The 27,778-nt window shown below is 42.5% G+C and overlaps 1 protein-coding gene across 3 annotated transcripts in view; it reads right to left on the bottom strand.

The window, feature by feature from the left end:
- CABIN1 (calcineurin binding protein 1) overlaps window positions 1-27,778 on the bottom strand; it is a 113,233-nt gene that overhangs the window by 44,183 nt on the left and 41,272 nt on the right. For all 3 annotated transcript variants that reach the window (XM_009092237.4, XM_018916424.3, XM_018916423.3), the window contains exons 28-30: window positions 27,173-27,355; window positions 24,532-24,872; window positions 18,393-18,506 (exon numbers count right to left, since the gene is read on the bottom strand). In XM_009092237.4, the coding sequence (XP_009090485.1) occupies window positions 18,393-18,506; window positions 24,532-24,872; window positions 27,173-27,355 (638 nt within the window). The remainder of the gene's footprint in view (window positions 1-18,392; window positions 18,507-24,531; window positions 24,873-27,172; window positions 27,356-27,778) is intronic.

Genomic DNA, 27,778 nt, shown 5'->3' with positions numbered 1-27,778 from the left:
CTCTGTGCCACTCCGGGCTCCTGCACACCGACCGAAAAGCCCCTCGCAAGATTTAGGGCTGGATTGAGGGTGCTAAGTAATTCATCCCACCCAGGGAGCGGAGGAAGGAGAAATCCCAAACAATACAGACCGAATCAAAGAAAAATCCCTCACCCTTTCGTCCCCCCTTCCAAACTTCTCTCGACTCCTCCGTTTCCCATCGCCCTCAGGATTTTCCCGTGCAGCAAAGCAGCTCTGTTCAGCCTCTAACCGCAGGCGAACCGAACTAATGAAATAAGTATTTCCCAACCACGACGGCAAATGTCATCAGACCTCATCTCCCTCCCTCCAGCTCGGATGAGCCCAGCGGCGCCCGCAGCCAGCCCAGCACCGGAGAAGGGATTCCCCGCAGGTCACGGCCAGCTGCCCGGGAGGCTCTGAGAGCCCGCGGGCAAGCGGAACGGGAAAGGGCAAAGGCACGGCCCGCCGAGGAACGCCCTGCAGCACGGGGAGCCGGCAGCTGTTCGTGCCGCTGCGGGCGCAGAGACCGAACTTCCTCCAGCACCGCATCTGTCCCCGCCGGAGCCCCCGGCCTCCCCGCGGGGCACGGCCCGCCCGCCCCGGGCTCCCCGCGTGTGCGCGGGGGAAGTTCCCCGAGCCGCCCCCCGCACTCACCATCACCGAGGCGCGGGCTGGCTCCGCCGGAGTTCCCCGGCGGCCGCGGAGCCGGAGCGCGCCCGCCCCCGCCCGGGCCCCGCGCCGCCCCCGCGCCCCCACCTGACCGCCCCCGCCCGGCTCACACTTCCTCTCGCACCGGAGTTGCCCGAGCCCTGGAAGCCGCATACCTCGGATTTCCTGCCGCCGCGGACAGTTATTTATTTTATTCCTGCCTTTGCCTTCGCCGCCGGGAGGCTGCGGGCCGGGGCCGGCCGTGCCTGACAAGAGGATGTCGGTGCCGGTTACCGCCGAGCCCGGCTCGCAGCCATCCCGCTGAGGGCAAACGGAGCCAACAGCTGCCGCTGTCGGTTCGCGAGCATTAATAAAAACCAGTTATCTGCTCCCACCTGTCCGCCAAACCTTCCCGAAATATTCCCTGACCCAGTTTAACCCCGAGGGTGCCGCTTCACCGCCCTTCACCTCGCCGCCACCGAAGGCCCGTCTGTGACCTATTTTTCCCCGGCGCGGCCGGCTCGCTGCTGCGCCCGCAGCGCCGAGGCGGCGGGGCCCGCCGGGATGCTCGGAGCGGAGCCGAGCCCGCCACCGGCCGCCTCCCCGCCGCAGCTGCCGCCATGGCCGGGCGCGGGGCCGCCCCCGCAGCGGCACAGCCCGCACCGCTGGGCGCTCGCCCCCGCGGGGCCACCCCGCGGCTCCCCCGCACGGCACCGACACGCGGCGCCGCGGCCCCGGACACCATCCCCGGACCGGCGCTGTCACATCGTCCCCTCCCCGGCTCCTGCGGTACCGGGGGTGCTGCTGGCAGCGCTCTCGCTCCAGCCCTTTGGCACTTCTTTCCTTACATCCTTCTGCCTTCCTCAAACTATTAGAGGGGAAAAACGAAAGATCTCCCCTTGTCTTTTCCCCTGGACTTCTCTCTACTTGTGATGATTTCGGTCAATCCCCCATTAAGAGACCCCAAATGTGTGCCAGCCCGCTGCCAACCTGAGTCCATGTAATCCTGCCTCACAAACTCACTGACACATCTTTCTCCATCTCAGCTCAGCACAGCTGAACTCATCTTCTTTTCCCAGCCACTGATCCAGGCTCTGCTCCAGATTACCTTCATCTCAGAGGTTTAAACATTTTATCTTTACTTGCTCCTTTCTCTCACTTCTGCAGGCAGGGCAATTGCTTTGACCTCTTCCTTGCCTTTCCAAGCATTGCAAGTATTAGTTTGGTTTTCTCCCTCTCCCACTTACCAGGATTATTCTGAGGTGCTCAAAATCCATCCTGTTTACTAACACCTCAGGTTTAATACCTTGCTTCTCAACCACGACAGTCCCCACTGCAGGTAAAAATCAGGTACTAACAGCATCTTCCTTTCCCATCATTTTAGCCACTTTCTACCCATCTTTTCCTCATGTTCCTATTTTCTTAGCAGAGCAATTCAAGGGCTCTCACACTGAAAGCCCTATACACCTTGCCACTTCCTACTTATTTGCATAAATCATACACATACTTCAATGCTTAACAGCATCTTGAAAAAATAGCTAAAGAATAATTCAGCTACCCTATTTACCTTCTATAAAATTATATTACTCTACAATACCCTGTGTCTCCACTTACACTGTAAGAGGGTTAAAGTCTTTTGTTTTAAAGATCTCACTATGGGCATTGCCACTCTCTAAAATAACCCATGTCTTCACTGCCTCTCACATTTTTCCAAAGGCAATAACAAATTCTATATTGATTAACAACACAGTTTTGACACTACCACTTCAAAAATCCATTAACCTTTACTCTTTTGACTGCATAGCACAGATTTACATTTTAAATACAGAACTGAAATGAATACTTACTTTCTATGTATTCATGCAAATAAGCTTCTTTCTGACCTGCCCTTTTTCATCTGCTCCTTTAGTCACAGTAGAGCTCCTATCTCCTCTATTACACTGGGGCTTTTGCCTATGTATTGCCATTTTTTATGCAAATTAAGTAGTTGCTGTACCTGGAATTAAATACACTGTTGGTGTTCACTCATTTGAAATTGTCTCTTTATCTTTAAAGTTTAAAAGGATATGTTTTTCACCATGTATTATCTGTGATTCTGTCCAATTCCAAAGGTTTCTTATCAACTTTTTGTCTCTCTGACTGGCATTTTCATTAATCACCATGGTATTTCCCATGTTTGCACTTCAGACTCCTACAGCATACATTAGTCAGTAGTCTGAACCCTCACAAGCAGAAGGAATTTTGCAATATTTGCATGTGCAGGTGTACATAACTTACAATGCTACTGAGCAGAATAATTCCAAATTAGTTACCTAAGGTAAAAAATACATCTGCTAGGTGAAGGGTAGGTGGCATCCCCTGCACTTGTGGGAACAACCCCACACCACAGGATCTGCACATCCTGCATATGAGACATGGCACAGAGATGCTCCAAATTGAGGAGGGTTGTGAAGAACAAGTGGATAAAACCACCTGGTGCTCCTAGAAAGGGACTAAAGCTTTGGTGCTCGTGGCAGAAATGTCCCTGAGTTATTCTCAGGCACCCACCCACAGCCCTGGGAGCTGCAGCCCTGTGCAGGCACTGCTGCTCCAGGCTCCTGCAGAGGCTGGCACCATCCTGCTGGTGCTCTTGGGTCAGACCCAACACCACATAAAATCAAAGGCCTTTTCACTCATCACTTTTATACACAGCAGGACTTGGGAAACAATATTTAAGTTTTCCGGTTAAGGGTAAAAGAGGATACACTGTTTTCTTGCTTTATTAGTTGGAGACACTGTGCAAATGAGGGCAGAAGAAACAGCTAACATCTACTGCTTTTTAAGCTTAATTTAGGTGATATAGGAACAAAACAATGTGGCTTTATACACTTTGGCAAGAAAGGATGGATGGGAAAGGACTGACAGAGCAATTACAGGGAACTTGAAACATGCCCAGAGTCAACAAGATGACCTAACATTTGTCCTTTTAAAAATAAATACTCAGAATGAATAGTTTCAGCTCAGCAAACTATCTCTGAGAAAGGAAAACAATCATCCTAGGTGCAACTGGTAATCCTCAAAGACGATGTCCTACACTTGTCCTTCAATTAGGGGAAAGACCATTAAAACCATTAAAGACCATAAAACCTGACAAGTTTGTACTGCACTTTGTGTTTCCTACTTTGAGCCTCATCTAAATTTTTTCTGTTTAAAAATTTCTGGTTCTTCAAATCAGTAACAATCAGGAAAAGTCTGATGAACACCTCAGCCACAATCAGCTATGGAACATGAGCTCCAGTGTGTGCTCTCCAGTGCCACAGGACTAGGAGCCAGATGGAAATGATTTTACACTTCTGCACTCTGGGATTTCTCCATGAAATGTTCCAGGGTGAATAATGAATGCTCACAAGGATTGCAGGCCTCTCTGCACTGCTGAGATAAGGGTGCCAGCTTTCCTTGCAAACACAGCACATGAGTTTGTTAAGGTCATTTGAAATTCTGTTCCATTTTCAAATGTTTTTTTTTTCAGTTTGAAGGATATGCACTGTAAATCCTAGCATGAACTCTATTTCCACTTAGCAGAGGTAGATTTCACCTCTTGTTTTTAAGGAAGTAGGACATTGTTTTCACTTATAGATGACTTCATTTTCCTTGTAGAGATAAGAGTAATCTGAAGTTTCCAGTTCAGTGCAAATCCTACAGGAACTAGAAAGTATCATTCCTCCAGCAGCAGTATTGCCTCCTTTAACTCAAGTACTTTCTTGAGTTATTTCTTGTTTCTTTCTTGCAAACAGTAAGATAACAATAGGTACCAAATTGAAATATTTGCCTAGAAACCCCTGTCTAATCCAGACTGGCAAATTTTGTGGTCTTATAAGTATTTTCCAGGAAAATTTCTCTTTTCCATCAGTGCTAGAACTGAATTTGATGTAATTTTATACCTCAAAAACTTACTCAAGAATAGCAATTTCTACAGATAAAGCTATTATTTTAGAAATTTCAGATGGACCATATGCTGTCTGTCTAGAGACAAACAAGTATAAAATCATATCAAATGATCTACCTGCACATGACATCTGAACTGCTGCTCTCAAAAGGGCAAATGGAAGAAGAAAGAACAAGTGCAAATGGAAAAATGGGAGAGGAGGATGTCAAAAGGCAGCAATAGGAAGAAATGAAGCTGAAAGGAGACTTGGAAGAGAAATCTGCAGTTCATTGTCTTGCTGTCTTCACCTTGCTGCCCACATACTTAAAGGACTTCAGCTTCAGATTCATCTCCTGGTGGGCCTTTCATTTTGTCAGCCCCAGTCTGCTGCTGGAGACAGCTCTCAGACAGAAGTTTGCAGGAAGAAAGACACTTTGCTTTGTCTTATTGATTTGAGAACATACTGAGGCAGGAAATCTTACTCTGGCTCAATTATTCACAAAGAGCATGCAGAGACTTGTCAGATTCTGAAGAGAGGGAAGTGACATATTGAGAAGACAGTGACAAAATAACCCAGAAAATGGACCTACATGGGAATGGTTTACCTGCCTAGCCTGTCACCCTGATGCTCAGCCCAAAACCAGTGGCTGTGACTTCCAGCAGTGATTTCAGAGAGAGAGCAATACTCACTGACTGCTAATTCACAAAGTGGGGACCCAACCTTCTGCTTAAAATGATTTCTGCCCCACTTTGTCAGCAGGGTCACACTGACTGATTGTCTCAGTGCTGGGCAGGAAATGTGTAAGGCTGTTAAATCCTGTCTGTGTCTCCTCTTTTCTTCCCTAATTCCAATCCTTTTGCTTTCTACGTGCCTGGGTGACCAGGGGCACAACTTGGAATAATAACTTGTGGCACAGCAGTGGATATTTCTGCATGTCAGCAAGGGCAACTGACTGTTCTGGAATGTCACATCAAGCACTGATGATCTCCAAAGCCATCAACACTGGGATTTTTGGTAAGATCCTACACTTGAAATTCTGTAACACAACCTAGCAATGCTGAGAGCCCAAGTCTGTTTCCTGACCAAAACTCCCTCCAGCTGGAACACACTCACTGCTGTTAATTTAAATTTCAGTCAGTTGCTAATACTTTTATAGCTTAGTGTTCTGTTTACAAACTATATAGAGTATTGCTTATTTGCTCGTGCAATTTAAATATTGAAAAGAAGGTTTTAAAAAAAAATTAGTAAAAGCCTAAGCTTCCAAAAACTCTTTGTTTGAAATAAGCTTAACTTTCAGAAAATGTCTGTGTACATAGTTGCATGTTTTATTTGAAACACTAGAAAATGTGAAGTATTATTTTTGTTGGTCCTAAAAGTAATGTTCTCTTTAGTATAAATAATTCAGAAAAATACTTTTGCTTTCTTATTAATTGGAAAAAAAATTACAATAAAAATACCCTGACTTGAAACCTGCTGGGAAGTAAGTAATTTTCAGTGAGACCTTTAGTACAGAGCTGTCAGTCTAAGGGCAAACAAAGCCATATGTTTTTCTTTCAAGCCTGTTGAAAAAACTACTGTGCTACAGGCATGAAAACAGCACCTTTATGTGTCACTAAATGCAATTTTTAAGGATTAAGTTTATCCCATTGTCAGTATTTCAGCTTACAAAGTATTTGGAATGTGCATTTCGTTTCAACACTTCCACTCTCTTCACCAGGATTTTCTCTTATGCTACCAAGAAAATACCTTGGAAATCATTGCACTGCATTCACCTCAGAAATCCCCTCTTCATTATACAACAACACAGGCCTGCAAGCCCTCCTTCTCTTTAAAATCTGATTTATGATTCTATTTCAGCTTTTTTCAACACTGAATCTGCCATGAGCTGTGACACACATGGGTTACAAACATAAAATATGTACTCCACACCAAGCAGATCAGCCATGACAGAAGGCAGTGCTGAGGTGTCACTGAGTTTGGGATGGCTGCACACAAAGTTCTCCATGGATGAGCTACATGGACATAAAAGCCTGGCCTATCTTCAGGTTTGTCCAAATTTTTGGAAATATTTTAGTCACTTCAGTATCACTGGAATAACTGGAGCCTTGATTCTGAAATGCTGCAGTTGGTAGCTGTACTATTAATTAAGAAAAAAATGAGCAACAAACCCCAACACATACTTTTAAACCTATAGTGTAGTCTGTCAGGAGGAATAAACCAGAATATGGGAACAGAAATAATTTTAGCTGTTACACCAAGCTCATTAAATGATCTCCAACATCTGAATACTTAAGAAAATGCCACTGCATTAATGACTCCCACTAGTTTCAGTCTGCTAAACAGGAGATCATAGTCTAAGTGCTAATTCACTTTGAATATACACACAGGGAGCAGCTGAAGAGATAAAGATTTAAATAGAAAATGACCTGCTAGGAGTTTCCAGTTCTGATTTTTACTGTGTCAGCAAATCAAATAGCCAGCAAAATTCATAATTCATTCTGAGTAACTGTTAGAAGTGCTTCAAATGAAAAGCTTGTGGTGGCTTTTTTTCTGATTTTCCTTCCTCTAAACTATAGAAAAATTAAACAACTTCAAAAAAGCCAAATTTGTGAAACTTTATTGACAGGAGGTGAGTAAGCAAACTGGAGGAGATGGAGTGGAGGCAACAGAAATGAACAAAGGCCATAAAGCTCCTGGAAAAAAGCCATTTGTCACTCCTGCTCTTACAGAAATTCCCTTGTTGGATCAGACTAATACATCTGAGCGTTCAGAGGAGCATGCTGAAATACTGACCACTATGGGCTTCATTACTTTCACTCACCCACTCAATCCTATTTTGCTTTAATTCCTTTCAGGAGGCTGAGAAAGTCACCTTGTCTAAGTGGTCACCCCTGCTGTTTCCACAGCAGCCACCACGCAAACTCCAGCAGTGTTCACATTGTGCCAGGAAATCCTACCTCCTCCACAGGAGCCACAGAGTCTGCAACAATCACACACTATACAATATTCAACATTTTTACTCCTCTAACTTCAGGAATTTTGCCAAAAGATGGAGTGCTATTAGTCAGAGAACTCCCACTTCAATGTCCACATTTCAGCTTCACACAGTGACATTGCAAACTGGTCAGCCTACACAGCAGCAAAGATGCTCTTACCTACCATCATCTGCCATCTTATCTTCTCCATCCTGACCTTTTTAACTTGGCCAATTATCTCTTGCTGTAGCCATTAAGTTAAAAATATTTATCTACAAATGCTGCTTGCTTGCACAGGTACACACAGGCTTGCATCATGCTGCTCTCATCCCACATTCTTCTGTTTTCATTTTTGCACTAAGGCAGTGTTTATCCATGACAAATACTTACATCCTTTTCCAGAGAACTGAAATTCCTGGAATATTTCTCATTAAATATACTTCTTTAATAAAATACAGCTAATTTCACTATTAATGCTCTTCTTTCTACAAGGATGGAAGTTATTATAAATTACCATAATTCCAGGTAAATTAAAACCATCACTGGTGCAGAAGGAAATTCTCACAGGGTTCCAGGAAGGCAGGATGAGCAGTTTGATGGAAGTGGTTTTGTGTTCCCTTACTGCCATTTGGGGTCTTTCAGAGTGAGACTGGTATTTTTACCAAGACAAGATACAGGAATGAAAAAAATCTGCCATACCTGGAATATGGAACAGACAAGAGCTGAGCAAGATATCTGATATCTCCCCAAAAGCAGTCGTGGAAATATCTACAAAATTCAATGTCAGAAGAAGAAACTGCCTTGGTTAAAATCACAGAGATCTCTGAATGTACAGCTGGAGGAAACAGCTCATCAAAAAGCACTGTTCACCCTGGCTTCAGCACCCCCAGCTTCACCTAAGGAGGAAACATTGAAGAAAACTCCTGAGTGTGGCTTGATTCTGGCTCCACATTCATTACACAAATGCTCCTCAGAGTAATGCCACCAGTCGGGGAAATATCTACAAAATTCAATGTACAGAAGAGGAAATTGCCTTGGTTAACATCAGAGAATCCTCTGAACATACAACTGGAAGAAACAGCTCATCAAAAAGCACTGTTCACCCTGGCTTCAGCACCCCCAGCTTCACCTAAGGAAGAAGCATTGAAGAAAACTCCTGAGTGTGGCTTGATTCTGGCTCCACATTCATTACACAAATGCTCCTCAGAGTGATGCCACCAGTTTTAGAACAAAAGAAGGGGGTATTTAAAGACAAAAGGTACAACTTCACTACTTCAGACACGTGGACATTACAGGCCTGCTCAACACTCCTGTGTGAACTCCACACATGGATATTGATAGGAATTCTGTGTCAAAGCTTTCAGAGAGAGACTGCAGGAATTTGTAGGAGACAGGAAAGTAATGGCAGCTAATAAAGATTCAATTTTATGTCTTAGATTTTCTTCAATGATTCCAGTTTTAGTCTTTTCTGGGTTTGTTTGCTTTGTTTTGTTTATGCAGCAGTCTACATTGATCTAACTGTTCTTGCCATTTATTTCCATGATAAAACTGGGAGAAATAGCTCATAGTAACAACCTGCAAAAACCAGTCTGATAAATAGACATATAATACACATAGAATATAAAAACAAGTATTTTAAAGACCTTTCATGGATCACCACCTTTAAAACTCTGTTCTCCTACTATATTTAAAAATATTAAGTTAGTTTAAAAATCTAATTTATTTTTTTTAAGAGGAAAGAAGCCAATCCAAGTGTAAAAGTAATCCCATTAAGTGCCTGAAGGTAGCTCTCCCACCCGTACCTGATACACAGCTAGCAGATGGAAAAATCAAATAATGGATTTACTCATTACACATCTGTAAAAGGACACTGATCACACAGTATTCCAGCAAGGCTCCACCTTTCAAACACTGTTTAGAATGGGTGGAATGGTTGCTGTTAGACTTTTAAGATCCAGGTTTAAAACAAAGTGCTTTATGTCCTCTAACACTACAATCTCCATGACAATCTCTCTTCCCCAAAGCAATAGCTTCATTTATTTCAGGGTCATTTGCTCCCTTGCTTACCTTGCCTAGAAATTCATCTACTCAACAAAAGAAGAAACTTTTCCTAGGGAAACAGAATGGAAAATAAAAAATAGCTGCTTAATATCCACTGGCACAAATGACAGTTCCAAAGCCCATGCTGTATCTCCAGGGATTTAGATTTATTGGCATCTTTACTAGCTGGGCCTTGGAAGGCTGCAGAGTTGGCCAGGAAGAACAGTGTGTATACACTGAGACAGAAAACTCTGTGAACCACGGACATTTTTCACTGATGAGTTCTGTTTTTCCAAGAGGATGGAGTGAAGAACTGTAAATAACATGTTGGGCAGAGGTTGAAAAAGTTATCTAGCTTTTTATAGGCAACTTTAAGACTTCATTGCTTGCTGGGTTTCTGGGCCCAAGCCAATCACTATGAAAGTTTCACTTGCACAGTTAACTCCTTGCTTCCCTTTGGTCCCAGAGCTGCACTGAGGTTGCACAAGAGAGTGAGCACACAAGTGACAGAGAATCCTCTGTACCTGCTAAAGCATTCTTTTAACTAAAATGTTGGAAAATCAGTGGGCAGGGAATGGATGAATTGAATGAAATTAATTTTACAGATGGAATAACAAGGGACAAAGATGGAAAATGGCGTTTTACTGACAAAAGAACAACTATCAAGGGTAAAGTCAGAAAATAAATTATTTAATTTTAATTCTGACTGTAGGACAACTTGTATCATACTTTCCTGCCTCCCCTTTCCCCAGTGGAGGCCATTTACCATGCTAGATGAGAAAAACAATGGACATATAACATATTACAATCACATTAATGATTACTTGAATAAAATATGTGGATTTTTGAAAAGCTACTTTTTTCCACAAAGAAACAGTTGTCCTCAGTAAATTCAACAGAGTCACAGCCACCAATCTTTCATACATTCAGTTTCATAAAATTAACTTTCAGTCATGAGAAAAGGGCTGGGCTATCCCCTTGTTATGCATTTTAATGAATCAGCTGGTCCAAAATTTAAGTACTCATTAAAAACAAAACAAAAAAAAAACATTCCAGTTTCCACATTCAATGTCAAAAAAATCCTGTAAATAAGAATTATATGTAACCAATGCAAATATGCTTTCCTGAGTCTGCAGGCAGGCATGACAATGATTTTTTTCAGTAGGAGTTTCTTTATCCTGTGGTTCAAGGAACATTCAAGGATGAGTGCCAGAAGCATCACACCTGTAACATTATTTTGCTCTGCAGAAGAGACAGTGAAGGGTAATGGAGAAAATTAGCAAAGACCAAAAAGGAAGAAAACCAAGGAAAAGAGAATGGGAAAACACTGATTTGTTTGCATTTTTCAGTCTTCCAAACTTTAGCTTGTTCTGTAACTAGAAAATATCTGCCATTTATACAGCTGACTGTATTTACAAGTTAAGGCATATGATCATAGAATCATTTGGCTCAGGAGGGACTCCTGGAGGGTTTTTCATTTCTTCCCAGCAGTTTTCCACACAAATATCTCTTCACCACACAAGAAATGGTTTCCTCACCCAGATGAGGAACAATAGGTCTATAATGTCATTATTGGGGAACGTGGGGAAAGCTGTGAAATCCTTGTTAAAATTCCTGGGGCAGCAGGCCAGGCAGGCAGTGTGGCAGCTCCAGCCCACGTGGGGCAGAGCACAAGGTCTGTGCTGTCTGTGCCCCAGGAGAGGCTCAGCTCCCCCAGGCCCTGTGCAGCACAGGCAGCACTGCAGGAGCCTCCGAGCACAGCCCAGCCCTGCTGCCAGCAGCAGCAGCTCCCAAAGTGCCACATCTCTGCACGGAGCAGCCTCCTCCTCCTAGCACAAGGAGAAAATCTGCAGCACAGAGATGTCTCCTGCTGAACAGCTGAACACTTCCCAGGTGGTGGGAGCTGCCAGGAGGAGCTGCATTACTTGCACAAAGCAGAGCACTGGGCCTGCTCCTGCCCAGGGAAAACCCTGACATTTCATGGCTACAACATGGCCATGTCCTGGAGAGATTAAAGACAATTTTATCTTCTAAAGTAGGTAGGAATTTAACCATCTCCTAACCAGAGGTCCCTATCCCTAGGGACCCTACCCAGCCTAAGCACAAAAAAGAAAAATAAGTAGTAGAAAAAAAAATAGACTTTTATTATATGTTGTCATTGTGGTATTGTTACTGTTTTGTTTAGTGCAACTACACAGTGTCAGTGGTGGAGGTCACCTTTTCTAGACACTTGTTTTTGCATATTAAATGGTACAAAGTCTAATAACTTGCTTCAAGCATTATCTAGCTGCTGGAATCAAAGTGGTTTTGGGTTTTTTTTGGTAATAATTCCTTTAAGGTTTCTGTTCCCTTGTGGCTGCATAAAATTGGCATCCAAAACCCTCAGAAGTAAGAACAGCAAAATGGAATAACTAAACCCTTGTGATTTCTGGGATGTCCCTTGGGATTTCTTTCCTCTTTTTTTTTTTTTGAGTTGGCAACCCCTTGTACTCATTTTCAAATAAAGCATTAGAAGCACTAAAAAGGCCAACATTTTTTCAGAACCAATCATGATCAAACTAAAACATAATCATTAATTTTCTCAGAGCCTCCATACACGATTAAACTGCACCTCTCACCATGCTAAGGGCACAATCTCAACCCAGTGGATGCACAGCAAGTTTCTTCCAGTTCTTTCCACTTCCCTCCAGTCTGATTTAAATGGCAGGAGTTTGGTGGGAAGGCTCATGTTCCCATAGCAGATGTCTAGGTGCTGGAAGCACATTTGCCAACCAAAAAGAGACACATCAACTATGAGCAGGAGGAGAGTAACTCAGATCTCTCACCAGCCAAGGACAGGAAGGAAAGCAGAGTGGTGAGATTGCTACAAAAGTGGTTTTAGTCTGCTGTTCCTCCAGTTTGAAGTTTTTGAGTACATGGCAGGAAATACTGAACCTTTCAGTGAGGTTGTCTCAAGCAGCCTTGAAGAGCTGCCCCTTGGCACTGTGTGCTGCTTGGGGGTTCTTCGAGCCAACTCAGACTGGCAGCAAACTCAGACTGGGCAGAACACACCTAAAATAGGTTCAGAACACTGCTAATGGATTTCCTTCTTCCCTTGGATGATAGATAGCCAGCTGTCTCTAGCAGAGACATTAAATTCTGTAACAAATCTTTCATTTTCATCAAAGGCATGAGAATCATTAATGCTGAGGTTACACTTCAGGAAATGGGAGAGAACCAAACAAACAGCTGGACTGGATCAAAAGAAAATCCCATAAATTCACTCAATGCCATATTTTTGACAGCGGCCATTAATGCATTTCTATGGGAATGTAAAAAACAATTGAGGCATAAAATGAAATCTCCTTGACAGAACTGCCCAACTTCCAAGAGAGCTGAGGCACACTGCCTGTTTGTCCCCTATACTGGGGACTTCATAAGAGCCTTCTTTTCTGCATCTCAAATTCACCTGTATGGCTCTGGTCACACAGAGCCCCAAACCAGCACCCTGCTCTCCTTTTCAGAACCAGCTTTGCTCTTAAGACAGGCAGCTGTAACTCTCAGCCTGGAACACAACTAAGGGAAGAAGCTGCTACACAGAGAAAGCTCCCACTGGTAATACCATGCTGTGTAACAAGAACTACCTTTAGAAACACCAGCTTCAGACTTCAACTGCTCGTGTCCAGAGCTTGCCCTCCTGCTCAGCAGAGTCTCCTGCCAGTGCCCAGTCACACTTGGCATGAACAAAGAGAAAATAAAGGGAACTTGCTGCTGTCTGCAGCTTCAGGCACTCAGTGGATGCCCCCACCTTGCTTTGACCCTGAATAAAGGGCTTTACACACACACAGCAGAGAATAAACCCACTGCATTGCTTTTGGAATTCAAACCAGAACAATTATCCATAACAGTTTGCACACCAGTGTCAACACTGTAGAATATGGTGTGCATGCACAGCTTTTGTCTGTGGGGAACAGTTACCAAAGATGGACATGAAGATCTTTATTACAACAGATTATTATTACCACAGAAGATGTGCCAGAAAAATACAAACAGTGTATATTAAACCATATGGAGAACTTGCTGGTACATGGAGCTCAACCACCAGAGTGCTTCTTCCACAATCCCCACCTACCCACAGCCTGATCAATGCCCATCATCTGTGCACAAAGTTTAACTTTGTTTTATTAATAGTACCACAAAATCTGGATACATAAGAAAGTGCCCTACTATATAAAGCAATATATTGGGATTTTTTTTCTCCTGCTGAAATAATTTCTAATTTAGTTACTATAGAAACCATCCTGCAGCCATCCTAAAAAAAAAATCTCTGTACATATTTACACTCACACTGAGAAGAAGAGGATAAAAGCTGGAATGTACCTGTACATGGAAAAGACAAATGGCCAAAACCACCAGATTTGACAGTAATTGATAGGAACACAGCTGAAACTCCTTAAAATCTAAGAGCAATATTCATTCACATGATTGCCATCACTAACAAAGCCATGAACATGCAAAAACCTCTTCTCACAGAAAAGCAGGGCCTTTGCTGCTCGGGAAACAAACAGGGACAATAATGCAGTAACACCATTTCTTGTTAGAACTGAAAAAGTGAAGTTCTGAGCATCCTGACATTATTCTAATATGTCAGGTGAGAAGAAGTCAGGGCTAACTGAACATGCCTTTTTTTCTCATTTAAGTTGCAGATGAGTGACAGCTAACAAATTATACAACAGCCCCTGACACACAGATCCAGACCAGCAGTTCTGCAGTAAAATTTAACACGAGACAGCTTTACCAAGGTTTACTTCTTTTCATACAGTGCTGTCATAAACATTTCATAAATAATTCTACTAGGAGTATGCATGATTTATAAAATGTCTGGGAGGAGCTGCTAGCTTTCTCTCTTGCACTCTGTTGTTTGTACTTGTAAAATTGAGTCAGCTGTAATTTCAACAACCCTAAATCTTCTCTACAAGAGATTAAAAACACCAATGCTACTTGCTGCAGAAGAAAAAGGTATTCCAGTAGTAAAGTATCTACAGAAAGCCACTGAGACATTAATTTAACTATTTTGTATCATGAAGGCTGAAGAGTTCTCAGGAGAGAAAACCAAAGGCATTTAATGGAAGCAAATAAACACTTTGGGTAAAGGGTTTCTATTGGAAATAACCCTAGGGGACATTAATAGGCTTAGAAAATTTTAAGGTTGGCCATTTAATTTCTAAGATTAGATGAGATCAGTTTTGTAGAGTGCTAGAATTTGTGTTTTATCACCCAAGTCTGGATGTGAAGACAGGAGCTGGGACAGTGGGCTGCAGCACCATCTGCACAGGGGATGACACACCAGAGCTCTGACCCAGATGGTGCAGCTCAGCCTCTTCCCCACTGCCTGCCTGGGAGCCCTGCATGGGAACAGAATAGCTGTGCCTTAACCCAGGCAAGGTCAGTGCAGAGCTGAGAGGTTTCTTTCCAAGTTGTTCACAGATTTAGGTTTGTCCAATTCTGGAATGTCAGCTGACACCACCAGCTTTTTGTCATGGGCACTTGTGGCCCTTTCCCTCTCAGATCTGGATTTTCTCACTGTGCTATGTCTGTGTCATCTGTTCTGGATTAATGCCACATGCTTCACACAATGTTACTTGAAGAGGATTTTGAAAATATTGCTGGGTAGAAAATGAGACCACCAAAATATTTCATCAGGCTGAACTCTTGCCTGTTCCCAGGAAGACAAACCTACATGCACACAGAGTAAGTCAAGATGTCCCCACAGCTGAGACACTGGAGCTCATCCCCAAACCAAAACTCTGGGAGCCTGCAGACAGGGATCTACATGGAGGACTCCAGACTAACACTACCTTTGTATGTTGGCAGACACAAGTTCAAACTGAGAATATCATTTACAAATACCTTCTATCTTTTCTACCACTACTCCAATATATTACACTGGGCCAGCATATACCTTTTGTTGAAGGCTGTCTATTTTCTCATAGTGTATCTAATTTCTGATTAAAGAAATCAACAATGGGAATTAAGTTTTTGTTGATTTACAACGTAACATTATTATACTGCTGTCAAGTATCTATTCTAGTACTTTTCATCCTTCAGAGTATAAAAATATCAGTATGCAGAGTAAGAAATAATTACCTCCTGAAATAATGCTAGAAAATTCCACCTAGGAATATAGTGGAATCTCTTTAAATTAAATTAGCTGGCATTAGCATTCAAAAACTAGACATGATTTAGGTCAACCACTGATCTCTCTTAATGTGGTAATTCACATTTTCAAGTAGAAGCACTCCCTTATACATACCTCTCAGTCCCCTACTGCTCATCTTCCTCATACATTAAAACAGAATACTTCTGGCACTTAACCCTGCAGTGATGAACTAGTCAGCCTTGATCATGCAAAGTTCATACTTGGCTTGAAGCATGTTGAATAATTCCATGAATTTCCACAAGAAGACTTTGCACTATGTGACTCTGAGTCTGAGCATTCAGCAGTGTCAGGGGCTAATCACAGCAGGATTTTTGTAGGGAAAACTGGCAGCCAGTGCAGGGAAACCAGCACAAAGCTGTGCAGCCATCAGTGAGGTGCCACTGTTTAGTCTGCCCCATCTGCTGTGCCCTGGCTCCAGATGGGATAGGGTTAATGCTATTCCTGGTGGCTGGTACAGCCCTGATTTGGATTCAGTGTGAGAATCATGTTGATAACACAGTGATGTTGTAGTTGTTGCTAAGCAGTGCTTACTCTAAAGCAGTTTCCCAGGCTCTGCCAGTGAGGAAGTGCACAAGGAGCTGGGAGGGAGCATGGCCAGGAAAGCTGACTGGAACTGGCCAGAGGGTGGAAGAGAGGTATGTACATAAACCAGTCCAGAAACTGGGGGGCTGATGGCTGCTGGGGAGCTGCTACATCAGTCAGCAGGTACTGAGCATCACTTGCTTTTCTTGGGTTTTATTCCTCTCTATTTCTTATCTCCCTTTCATTACTATTATTATAATATTTTTTATTTCAGTTTTTCAACTGATCTTCATCCATGGGCTTTACCTTTTCTGTGATTCTCCTCCCCATGCCATGGAGGATATGGGAGGGGAGTGAGCAGATGGGTGCATGGTATTTAGTGCTGGCTGAGAGCACTTGTTAATCAAAACTTCTCTCCAGAAAGATGCAATGATATAGAAACCCTTCTTGCAGACTGATCCATGAATCAATGTTGAACCATTAGCTGTTTAACCCATCTGAGGGACTATAATCAGAGATGAGCACTTACCTTGTACTTAAAAGAGGTTTGCAGAGAGGTGCTAATTAACACAACATCCAGCAAAAATGAAGATAGGTGTTAACAGACATAAAGCTGAAATAAATGTCACAATTCCAATATTAAAACAGAAGCACTGGATGGGAAAGCAGAGACACCAAATTTTGTCACTGCCATCACAAGCACCACATAATAGATTTGGACTGCACTCAGCTCAGAATGACAGAGCATCTCCAGGCTCCCACCATACACTGCAAACCAGAACTGCTAAAGAACTCTAGCACAAAAGAAAGAAAGACAAAAACCCTGGGACATGGCACAGAAAAGCCAAAGACACCAGAGACAGCAGCAGGGTGTGAGTGGCAATCCCAGAGGGAACTGAGGGATAAATACCCATTGATCTCAGGAGCATTCTGTGTCCGTGTCAGTGAGAGGCACAGGCACCCTGTGCAGGTGATCACAGGCACAGGGACAGTCCTGTGCAGGTGATCACAGGCACAGGGACAGCCCTGTGCAGGTGTGATCACAGACACAGGGACAGCCCTGTGCAGGTGTGATCACAGACACAGGGACAGCCCTGTGCAGGTGATCACAGACACAGGGACAGCCCTGTGCAGCTGATCACAGACACAGGGACAGCCCTGTGCAGGTGATCACAGACACAGGGACAGCCCTGTGCAGGTGATCACAGACACAGGGACAGTCCTGTGCAGGTGATCACAGGCACAGGGACAGCCCTGTGCAGGTGATCACAGGCACAGGGACAGTCCTGTGCAGCTGATCACAGACACAGGGACAGCCCTGTGCAGGTGTGATCACAGACACAGGGACAGTCCTGTGCAGGTGTGATCACAGACACAGGGACAGCCCTGTGCAGGTGATCACAGGCACAGGGACAGTCCTGTGCAGGTGATCACAGGCACAGGGACAGTCCTGTGCAGGTGTGATCACAGACACAGGGACAGTCCTGTGCAGGTGATCACAGGCACAGGGACAGCCCTGTGCAGGTGATCACAGGCACAGGGACAGTCCCTGTGCAGGTGATCACAGACACAGGGACAGTCCTGTGCAGGTGATCACAGGCACAGGGACAGTCCCTGTGACAATGCTGCTGTCTCACTCTGGGGCTGGGAGGCTCCTTCTGCTGAGCCATGCTACAGAGAGCAGAGCACAAGAAAGCTCCTTCCAACTCAGCAGAGCTCTTAAAACAAATAGCAAAATTTTCATCATGAGAACTGCAGGTTGAGTTGAGAAACAATAAACAAGAGGATAATTAATACGAACAAAATTAGAATTTTTAAAGAGGGCTCAGCCATCAAGTTTATGATAAATGATGCATAACTGAAAAAATGTTGGTGCTTCTCTCCCCATGTTTTGAAGCTCACCAGAAATAACCCTCCAAGAGAGATATTCACCCAGTAAATATCTCTGTAATTCTCCTTTCCTTTACTTGCTCATGCCTTGTTTAACGTGCCTGTGTGGAATTTCACATCCCATCCCTTTGCAGACCTTTCCAATGAGAAACAGGTGTCTCAGGGCTGGCTGAGAACACAAGTGCACTGTGTTTATCAGCTGTGTAAACTTACATTGAAGAAGTTGGTCTTGTTCCTCTCACAGAAGAGGCCCTGTGCAGGCATGTGCTTCAGCTGCTGCCAGGGCACCCCGCTGCCCAGCAGCACATCCCGGGCCCACTGCAGGTTCTGTGGACAACAACAGCCAGGTCAGATGGAGGCAGGGGTGTCACTGTCACATTCTCTGAAAAATCCACTTTGCCCAGGATTTTCTCCTGGGAAGCCTCAGAAAAATGAAAACAATATTATCTGCTTGCTGCTCCTGTATTTGGTTGCTTTGGAATGTGGCTTGGACATTCTTTATCCAACTGGTCATTGTTTGATTGTTTCATGTGAATTGTTTTTAATTAATGACCAATCACAGCCAGGCTGTGTCAGGGCTCTGGAAGGAGTCACGAGTTTTCATTATCATCCTTGTAGCCTTCTGTCTGTATCCCTTCTCTATTCTTGAGTATAGTTTTAGTATAGCATTATTTAATATAATATAATGTCATAAAATAATAAATTAGCCTTCTAAGAACATGGAGTCAGATTCATCATTCCTCCTTTGTGCTGGGGACCCAGCAAATACCATAGAGGGGATGCAAAAGCCACCGCAGGTAAAAGTACAAACCAAAGTACATTTTTATTTATTAACCTGCAGTGTCTGTCTTTTCTCCTTTTTGTCATACTTGCTGTTCCCTTCTCCCCACACACTCTCTGGAAGCACCCCCAGCTCTTCCCTTGGGCCAACTACCTGCAGGGAATACCTGCCAGAGCTGAGGCCTCGACCCTCAGGCTCCAACTGCAGCCTTGTTTTAGTGGGGAGGGGAATTCAGAGCTTTTGGGCCCACCCAGCCACTGCCCCCATGTAAGTTCACTTCACCTCCCTGGAAATCCTACAACTGTCATCAAACGGGGTTAATAGTGCTCAGTGAATTAACAAGAAATTATCTGTAGGGAACCAAATGATAGATGACAACCAAAGATTGATAAAAGCACTATCCCTCTAAAATCTCAATGCATGAAGCTCTCTTTTGTAGCTGAGAACTAGGGACAGCTGTTGGCTCCAGGCAGAATGTTACCAACAGATGGGACAATTATTAATTGTGAGATTTCACTGATGGAAGCTTTGCTTTACTTCATTTTTTATTTCAGGCTTCAAAAGTGGCATTTGAGTTGCATTTGACCAGCTTTTCTACAGAAAACTTCACAAGAGAGGACATGAAAGAAAGAGGAAGATGTTTGGTTCATAGAGACAAGTAAGAATGTTGCACTCTGGCTTGTGTTCTGTGCTCTGGAAATACAATTCTGTGAGTCACAAATGTGATTAAATCATGTCCATTCCAGCTGTAATATTCTTTCTTTTGTGTACAGGTTTCTGTGTTGGGGTGGGGGGGGCTATTAGAAAAGTTCTTCTCCTGTGTTCCAGAGTATTTTTATTTCTAAGACTGGTGAAACAGTAAAAGCTCTGCTCAATCACCAGTGCCTTTGTGCTAATGACAGTAATCATGCAGAAATCTCCAATGTCTCCCCAGAACTGCAGCATCCCCTCTAGCAAAATGCTGATTATGGATTCATGTGCAGGAGAGCTGAACACTGGCAATAATAACCAGATATTTATGGGTGTCAAAAATCCCTCATTCCAAGAGCTCACAGAGGTACTTACACAGGGCATTCATGATTATAGTGCAGCACAATCAATGGGATTTGGACAGCTTTGTTTTGCTGTGGAACAAAGACATTCACTCACAAACATCACAAGGTACTTTCCGGGTGGCCATGGATATCAGTAAATTTAATTATTATCACTGAGTGTCAAATTTAATTAAGACTGAAGAAAGCAGAAGGTGTAAACTCAGCTGCATACTAACTTTCTTCTACATAACTTCTTTTGTAATATGTATTTCTGTAATCCTGTTAACCTAATCCTGAAAAATGCTTGGAAATACATACAGAAGAAAATACAACACAAGAGAAGCTACAAAAATCTGGTCTGCCATGAAAGCCATCTTGTTTTGAATAGAATCAGAATCCAACAAAAATAAGCCTATTGGATCATCCAAGATCCAGGCAGAGAAAATGCTGTATTTTGTGCTAATCGTAGTCATCAGAAGTGTAAGTTAATTCCAAGTGTGAAAATGAAGTAAGACTTGTTTAATGTGTGGTAATCTGAATCTTAGAGTTAAAACTATCACATAAAAATTCAAGGAAAACAAAATACTTAAGAAAGTTACCATCCCACCACAAAGCTCAAATCTAAAATCCCATCTCAAGAAATGTCAGCTATGGATGTATTCTGAACTGGAAAGTGTACAAGGAAAAGGTTAAGAGATCATGAATTGTATCATGAATTGTACACCATGCTCTGGTGCTGGGATGTGCTGTGCACATTACACTGACCATCCACAGGCATGTGTTTGGTACACATAATTCACAGGCTTTTATTGAACAAGATGATGGCAGCAACCCAGCCAGGAGGAGAAAAGATCATTCAGACAAATGGGGCAATTACACGGTAACTTCACACAATCAAAGCTAATAGGAATAAAAGACATAGTTACAGATTTTCCACTCCCCTTCTCCTTAAATCAGCATGATCACTTATTCCCAGTAAATATGCCTGAGCAGGTCTCAACTCATTAGATTTCACAGAGTCTGCTCTGCTTGGTTTTCAGCTGATGAAGTTATTAGGAGTGGGTGAAGGGATCCAGGACACAGCAAAAAGGATTTATTCTTCCTGGCACACTGCTTGCCAGCCTCAAATGCTGGATTTGGCTGTCTGACTCAGGGCAATTATGAAATACTCTTTCCAGTTCAGCTGTTGCCTCCCACATCTTTATCACCCCAAGATTCAAAGACAAGATGACTGACAGGGTACAGTAACTTGCAAAAAAGCTGAAGTAGAAAAGGAAAATCTCTTAGGGTCAAACCAAGTGGAACTGAGTCATCTGGGATGGACACCCCTTAACTCAATGGTGTCAGAAACACCTTCACCTAAACTGGAAACTCCACCAAGTGTTTCTGGGAGGTGAACAGAACACTCCACTGTACTTTAATCCTTCCCTCTGATTTCATTTACAGTCCTTTAGAAGGCTTTGTCTCAGAAGCCTCCTCCTTCTCCTCCATCAAACAAAAGCAAAATAAAAAGATTTGAAGGGTGGCCTTTTAAATGAACTGTTTTTATCAAACTGTTTCTATTGAAGTGGTTGCATCTATTATGCTTCCAGATCATGTCTGTTCTCCAAGTGCACATTAAGCCTACAAACATATAATCTTGTAATTTTTACATGCATGCATGATGCCTGGTTTGACCAACCTGTCACATCACTGACTTCATGTCTCACCCAACATTTATCTCCCCATTAAGGGCTCAGCTAATAACAGACATTACAGAACATTTAAACTTAAAAACTCACACAGTCTTTGTGAGCAGATTCTTCCAGGATTTACAGAGCACCTTTTATTTTGAGATTTAAAAAAAAGCATGTAAGTAAATATTTTTCTTTCCTGACAACCTGCTGGTTACAGATTATCAGACCAGTTCCAAATCCTGATCCACAAGGACCATAAGGTGAATACTTTTCACAAAGTTACACTGACAAACAGTGTCTTGCCAAGCCTGAACTTTTCCTTCCAAACTGTGCCAACATTCATTTTTGGAAGCAAAAGTTACAAAGGATGAAGACTTTACTTCAAGACAATATTAATAGGAAATTGAAACTACTGCCCAAACTGGCAATGAAGCAACTTCTGAAAATTCATCCCTATTTCCCTGCACATTTAGTCCAACTAAAGACAGCTATGTATAAATTTATTCTGATAATAGACTAAAACAAAGAAAAATAGACTCCAAATATTAAGCTGGATTTTGCAGGGGAAAAAAAAAAACCAACAGAACATGTAGCCAAACAAAATGTTCATAGAGTTTGAAAAGATGTTTAAAAAAGCACTCAGCTATCTTCACTAATCTCACAACAGCAAAACCAGGAAAGCTGTGAAATGGGAGAAAACAGATTGCATATGGAAAACTTGTTTTTCTGAGCACTATGGAGACCTGCCAATCCTCTCCTCTTCCCAGCCAACCATGAATTTTGGCCATCAGTCTAAATTCTTCATGCAAATTCCTGGCGCTGGAACGTAAATGCTGAATTTTCCAAGATGGCTATACACACTTAAAAATTAATCTCAGTTTTCTAAAATTTACCACTCTGCCCCACAACAACACAAACTGATGTAATTTATCTCATTTTTTAAATCAGGCTTATCATGAGTAAATGTAAGCATAATTCTTACTGCAGTTCTGCTGACAAGGATCCATTTTGTGTTTTAATTTTCTGCAGGAGTGTAACTTCTACTAAAGACACAGTCATGTGCCATTAAAGCACAGACATTGGACACTGCTCTACAAAAGAACCTGGATGAGTCACTGAAGAAAGAACAAGCAAAACCCATGTGAAAATATGCAGTGCACATATAGCAAGAAGAAGATTTTTTTGGGTTTTGCCATGTCAAGTGTTCATTATGCATTCTGCAGAAGTAACAGAAGGGACAGTAACACCCAAAAATGCTCAGTGAAGCCAGCCTGGAAACCACTAGGCTCAAACAGGCAGGATTCAGTTTTTCTGAGTTCCAAGAGGAAACAGATTTAGACAACAATGTGTATTTCACATGGAAATCCATCACTGAGTTGATATTTGTATAAATAGGGAGATATAAAGAGCAAAAGAGAAAGCTTCATCAGGGAAAAATAATGGAAGAAAATATTTTGCAAGTAGTTCCTCAGGCAAGGCCATGAGATTTGAACCAATAAATTGAAAACAGGCAGCTTTTTTTGTTGAATGTTGATACAAAATCATGTCAGCAACAGTAATGACAGATTGCAGGAATCTATGGCTCCTATTCATGATTAGCTCCATGGAAAAATTAACAACTGTTACATACAAACAGCGTAAGAATGTTTTCAAAACAAGCTCTCTATAAAAAAGGGTGATATTTTTCTGGATAATCACTCTACAGACACATGGAATATTCATCACCTTCCAGCAGGTTGGCAGGACTTGCCTGTGCTCCCTCTGCAGTGACCCTGGTGATGTTTGCTGCTCCAGGCCAGGGGGACAATTCATTTCCCTCCCGGCTGCTCACATAAGCTTCAGTACTGGTGGGGAAGGAAACTCAGGAAGCCTTGCAAAGCAGTATATGATCTAATTCAAGACTTCCAAGTTTAAAATCTATTAATTCAGACCTTGATTATGACAAACAGTAAAATACCTCTGATCATTTCAATGTACTGTTCCTACACACTTTACCAACAAAGATCCAGGGTACCCAGAAAGTTTATCTGTGTCACATGATGTGTTTACACAATATTGATTCATTTCTGCTTCCAAGGCACTTTTCAGTCCACTTATTCAGTAAAATAAATAATTGCTGTCATTTTCATGAGAACATCATAATTTATGTGACATATCTAAAATGTAATTCTCTGCTGAATGACAGAAAATTACTTAGTTCAGTAATAAAAAAAGAAATTTTCTCCTTAACTGACCTCACACACGAGTCAGACAATCTAGGAGCTGAAGACTTCCCCAAGTGCAGCTTCATTCCAAACTGCACTGAACAAGCTGTGTTTTAGCACTGAGACTTCTGCACCAGTGCCAGTGGCAGCACAGTTGGTTTGCTGGGGTGTTGGACAATACTCTTTTCCTGACCCAGAGATGGGGCAACCGAGAGGTGTTTTAAAAACTTCTATTCCATTTTCAGTCTCATGAGGAGGGTGAGACAATACAGCTGTTATAATTCACACCACCACAATCAGAAGCTGTTTTCTAATGATGATACACTGTGTTTCTTGGCCTGTCAGCTTTAGCTGCACCACGCTGTAAATGCCCTAAAGCCAATCATCTAAAATTACCCCTCGTGGGTCCTCCTACAATGATCTTTCATAGTTCTACTTCTCCAAAGTATCCAGTCTTATTTGTGAGGCCATCCTTTGAAACCTTTTTCTAGTTCAATATCTCTCTCAACAAGAGCTGAGCCAGAAAGCTGATAGAGCTGATAGAGTCTGTCCTATTCCACAGCATTCCCAACTCAGCATTTCTTATCTCCAGGTTTGCACACAGATGCACCCTGAGAATCCCTCCAGATGCAATCCCCCCTGGGGCTCAGAGCTCACCTTGTGTGTTTTGCTGTAGGTGTAGAGGTAGGCCAGCCTGTAGAGGCTCTTGTAGTGCTGGGGGAAGCGGCTGAGGCACAGGCAGAAGGAGGAGATGCACTGCTCCGTCAGGAACTTGCGCTGCTCCTCCAGGTCTGCAGGGAGGCCCTGGGGAAACTCACTGGCATCCTCTCCACCAGGCTCAGCCTTCTTCTTGCAGTCCCACTGTGAGCCTGGGGCCATGGCAACTCTGAGGGCATTGCCAGAAGCACTCTGAGGATCCACCAGCAGTTTCTGGGCAGTAGGCTCAGTAGGATCGTAAGATACTGAGATCTCCAGCAGCTCCTCTGACTTTCCTGCAGCTGGAACAGCAAGAGGAAAGTGACAGTGAAATTGCCATTTCAAAATGGCAAATGACATCTAGAAAATGACAAAAATTCAGTGTGACAAAAGCTAATCCTTTTCTTCATTAAAGCATAGACAGAAATATTGAAAAAAATTTTTGACTATTTGTGATGCTCATTGAACAAGTGATCTGCAACTCATTGACAGAGCCACACAGTGGTGTCTCCATTGTCTTCATCTGGGTTCTATCCTGGTGTCTTCACTGTCTTCATTTGGGTTTTATCCTGGCATCTCCACTGTCTTCATCTGGGTTTTATCCTGGCATCTCCATTGTCTTCATCTGGGTTCTATCCTGGTGTCTCCATTGCCTTCATCTGGGTTCTATCCTGGTGTCTCCTTTGTCTTCATCTGGGTTCTATCCTGGTGTCTCCTTTGTCTTATTCTGGGTTTTATCCTGGTATCTCCACTGTCTTCATTTGGGTTTTACCCTGAACAATAGTATGAATTCAGCACACCTTACACAATGCAGGGTTTTACATACTCTTGGAAAATTGAGGGGGGGGGGGGGGAAAGCCAAAATAAAATTTTATTGCAAAGAAAAGAAGAAAGAAAATAAAATTATGCCACCCTCCCAGGTGAAATGTATTATTTCTAATAGTCTGCCTAGAACACAATCCCAGAACACAAAATGGACTCAGACAGAAGGATCAGCAGCAGCTCACCTGGTCTTCTGCATAATGTAGGACCCACAGTTCCATGTAAATATTTTTGTAATTAACTTGGCAACTTATAATTCAATTGACCCATCTTTTGTTGAAGGATACCAAATCTTACTTCAGAAATCATCTTGTTACAGTGGCAGCTTCCACATTTCCTGTTAGCTAACCACAGCTTCTGCAAACACACATGCTACATGCAGATTAATTTCTTTAACTTTGATCTTTAGTCATGGCAGTTTATCATGTCTTTGTCTTTGCTAGGATAAAGAGCCTCTTACATTAGATCTTATCTCCCAGCAGAGAGTGTAGATATACACTAAAATGTACTTCATCCTCAAATATAAAGCTGCTCCATAACTTCTTCTCTCATAAGGCTGAATTTTTGAGTCAAACATGTTTTATAGAACTCACATTTTTCAAAATGTGCTTGCCTGATGTCTATATCCAAAATAATTTTACTGTACAGGTAGCTTTATGGGAAACAACATCTGTTCTAATAAGCACCAATAATTTAAGGATGCATTTGATGGTTTTTCTGACAGATAAATGATGACAATAACACAGCTCACTGCAAGCCTGAAAAAGAGCCATGATTTTAGTCTAGTAGCCAAAAGACTACTGGATTTAGTGATTATGGAGTAGTATTTCACAAAATTGGAACTGAAATCTATTTCAGCATGTTAATGCAAGCATCACCACAGCCTTCCCTAGCTTAGGCACAACTGCAGTTAAATATTTTTAAAAACAAGAAACCAAGGTAATCCAGGTCTGCAAACAGAGATAACTGCTTGGCACTTGTTCCTAGTGAGATCAGGGAAGTGATTCAGAACTCTCCTCATAGCATGATCTCTGGATCTCTGGATCTCTAGAACTGGGAAAGTGTGAGCTGGCAAAGAAGACTTAACATCCCACAAAAAGCCACAGCCTGGAAAGGTGGACAAAAATTTACACATTGGCTTTGTTTGTCTTTCCCTGTTGAAGTCCAGCCTCTTTATCTACTGCCACATGCAACTGTACAAACATCAGACAAAGGGAAATTCCAGTTAATGGATTTTGAAACCATTTTTCCAGTGGAATACAGAACACTTAGTACTATTATATATGGAAAAATCTGGTAGAGAGCAATTCTAGTTCTCCACTGGAATGAAGTATACAATGGAATAAAGCATCTAAATTCTACTATTTAAGCTCTTCTCTGTACTGAATATTATACTGGGACAGAACAAAAAGGGCATCTATTCCTGGGAAAAGTAAAAAACTCTTGTTTGAGACTATATTCAAATAACTACTCTTTAAATTATTTAAAAATATGAAACACTGAAGAAAAAGCAAACAATAACCTAAAAAAGGCAAGCCAATCAAAGGGCCAGCAGACAGCAGTTTAGTTTTTCTTTGTAAGATTTAACAGATAGAACAAATTGGGCTGGTGGCCACATAAGTGAGGCACAGCTCCAAATTTAGCTACACACATAGAGGCAGCAATGATACCTAGTTAAAATCCTTAGGCACAGGGCAGCATATTTTAGTGCATCTGCAAGCCAGGAGAAACATTTTAATGAGACTATTGCAGCTGCCATGATCTATTAAATCAGGCATACCCTTTTCCTCTGCAGCTCCCAGGGTGTCTTTGCTGAGCACCAGTGTATCAGCACAGGCAGCAGAAATCCTCTTCTCTGTGTAAGTCTTCTTCAGGCTGTCCTGAGAACTGGCAGGCTCATTGAACATATCCTGTGTGGAGCTGGAGTCAGAGAGCACTGCTCCAGTGCTATCCTGACTCCTCTCTGCAAAAGAGATAAAGAAGGAATGCACCACTTCATCCTCCTCAGGCTGTTACTGTCTCTTGGTGACAGCAACACAAAACTTTGCAAACTCTTACAACTGCCACAGGATCCCTAAGCACCACCAAGAAAAGGTATTTCTTCCTAGAATGTAATCCTGGAATTTGATTCAAAAGCAGTAAAGCTCAACTTTGAAGAGCAGTTAGATTGGAGACAATATTTCAGGCATTATGGCCCTGTAAAACCTCCCAGGTTTACTGGACCATTTGCCTTGAAAAGAACCCACTGTAATTTTGAACCTGACACAAGCAAAGTTCAATTGACAAGAGAAAACCATGAAGAACAATTCTGGTAAAAATTACTCATGAAGGAAAGAAAAATCAGTAAAATTAGAGGGCAAAGACTTACAGGAGTGATCTCTGATGC

The sequence above is a fragment of the Serinus canaria genome, chromosome 15, assembly GCF_022539315.1.
Source record: "Serinus canaria isolate serCan28SL12 chromosome 15, serCan2020, whole genome shotgun sequence".
Lineage (NCBI taxonomy): Eukaryota > Metazoa > Chordata > Aves > Passeriformes > Fringillidae > Serinus > Serinus canaria.
Note: the sequence above shows the minus strand (reverse complement) of the source record. Positions and strands in the feature narration are given on the sequence as shown.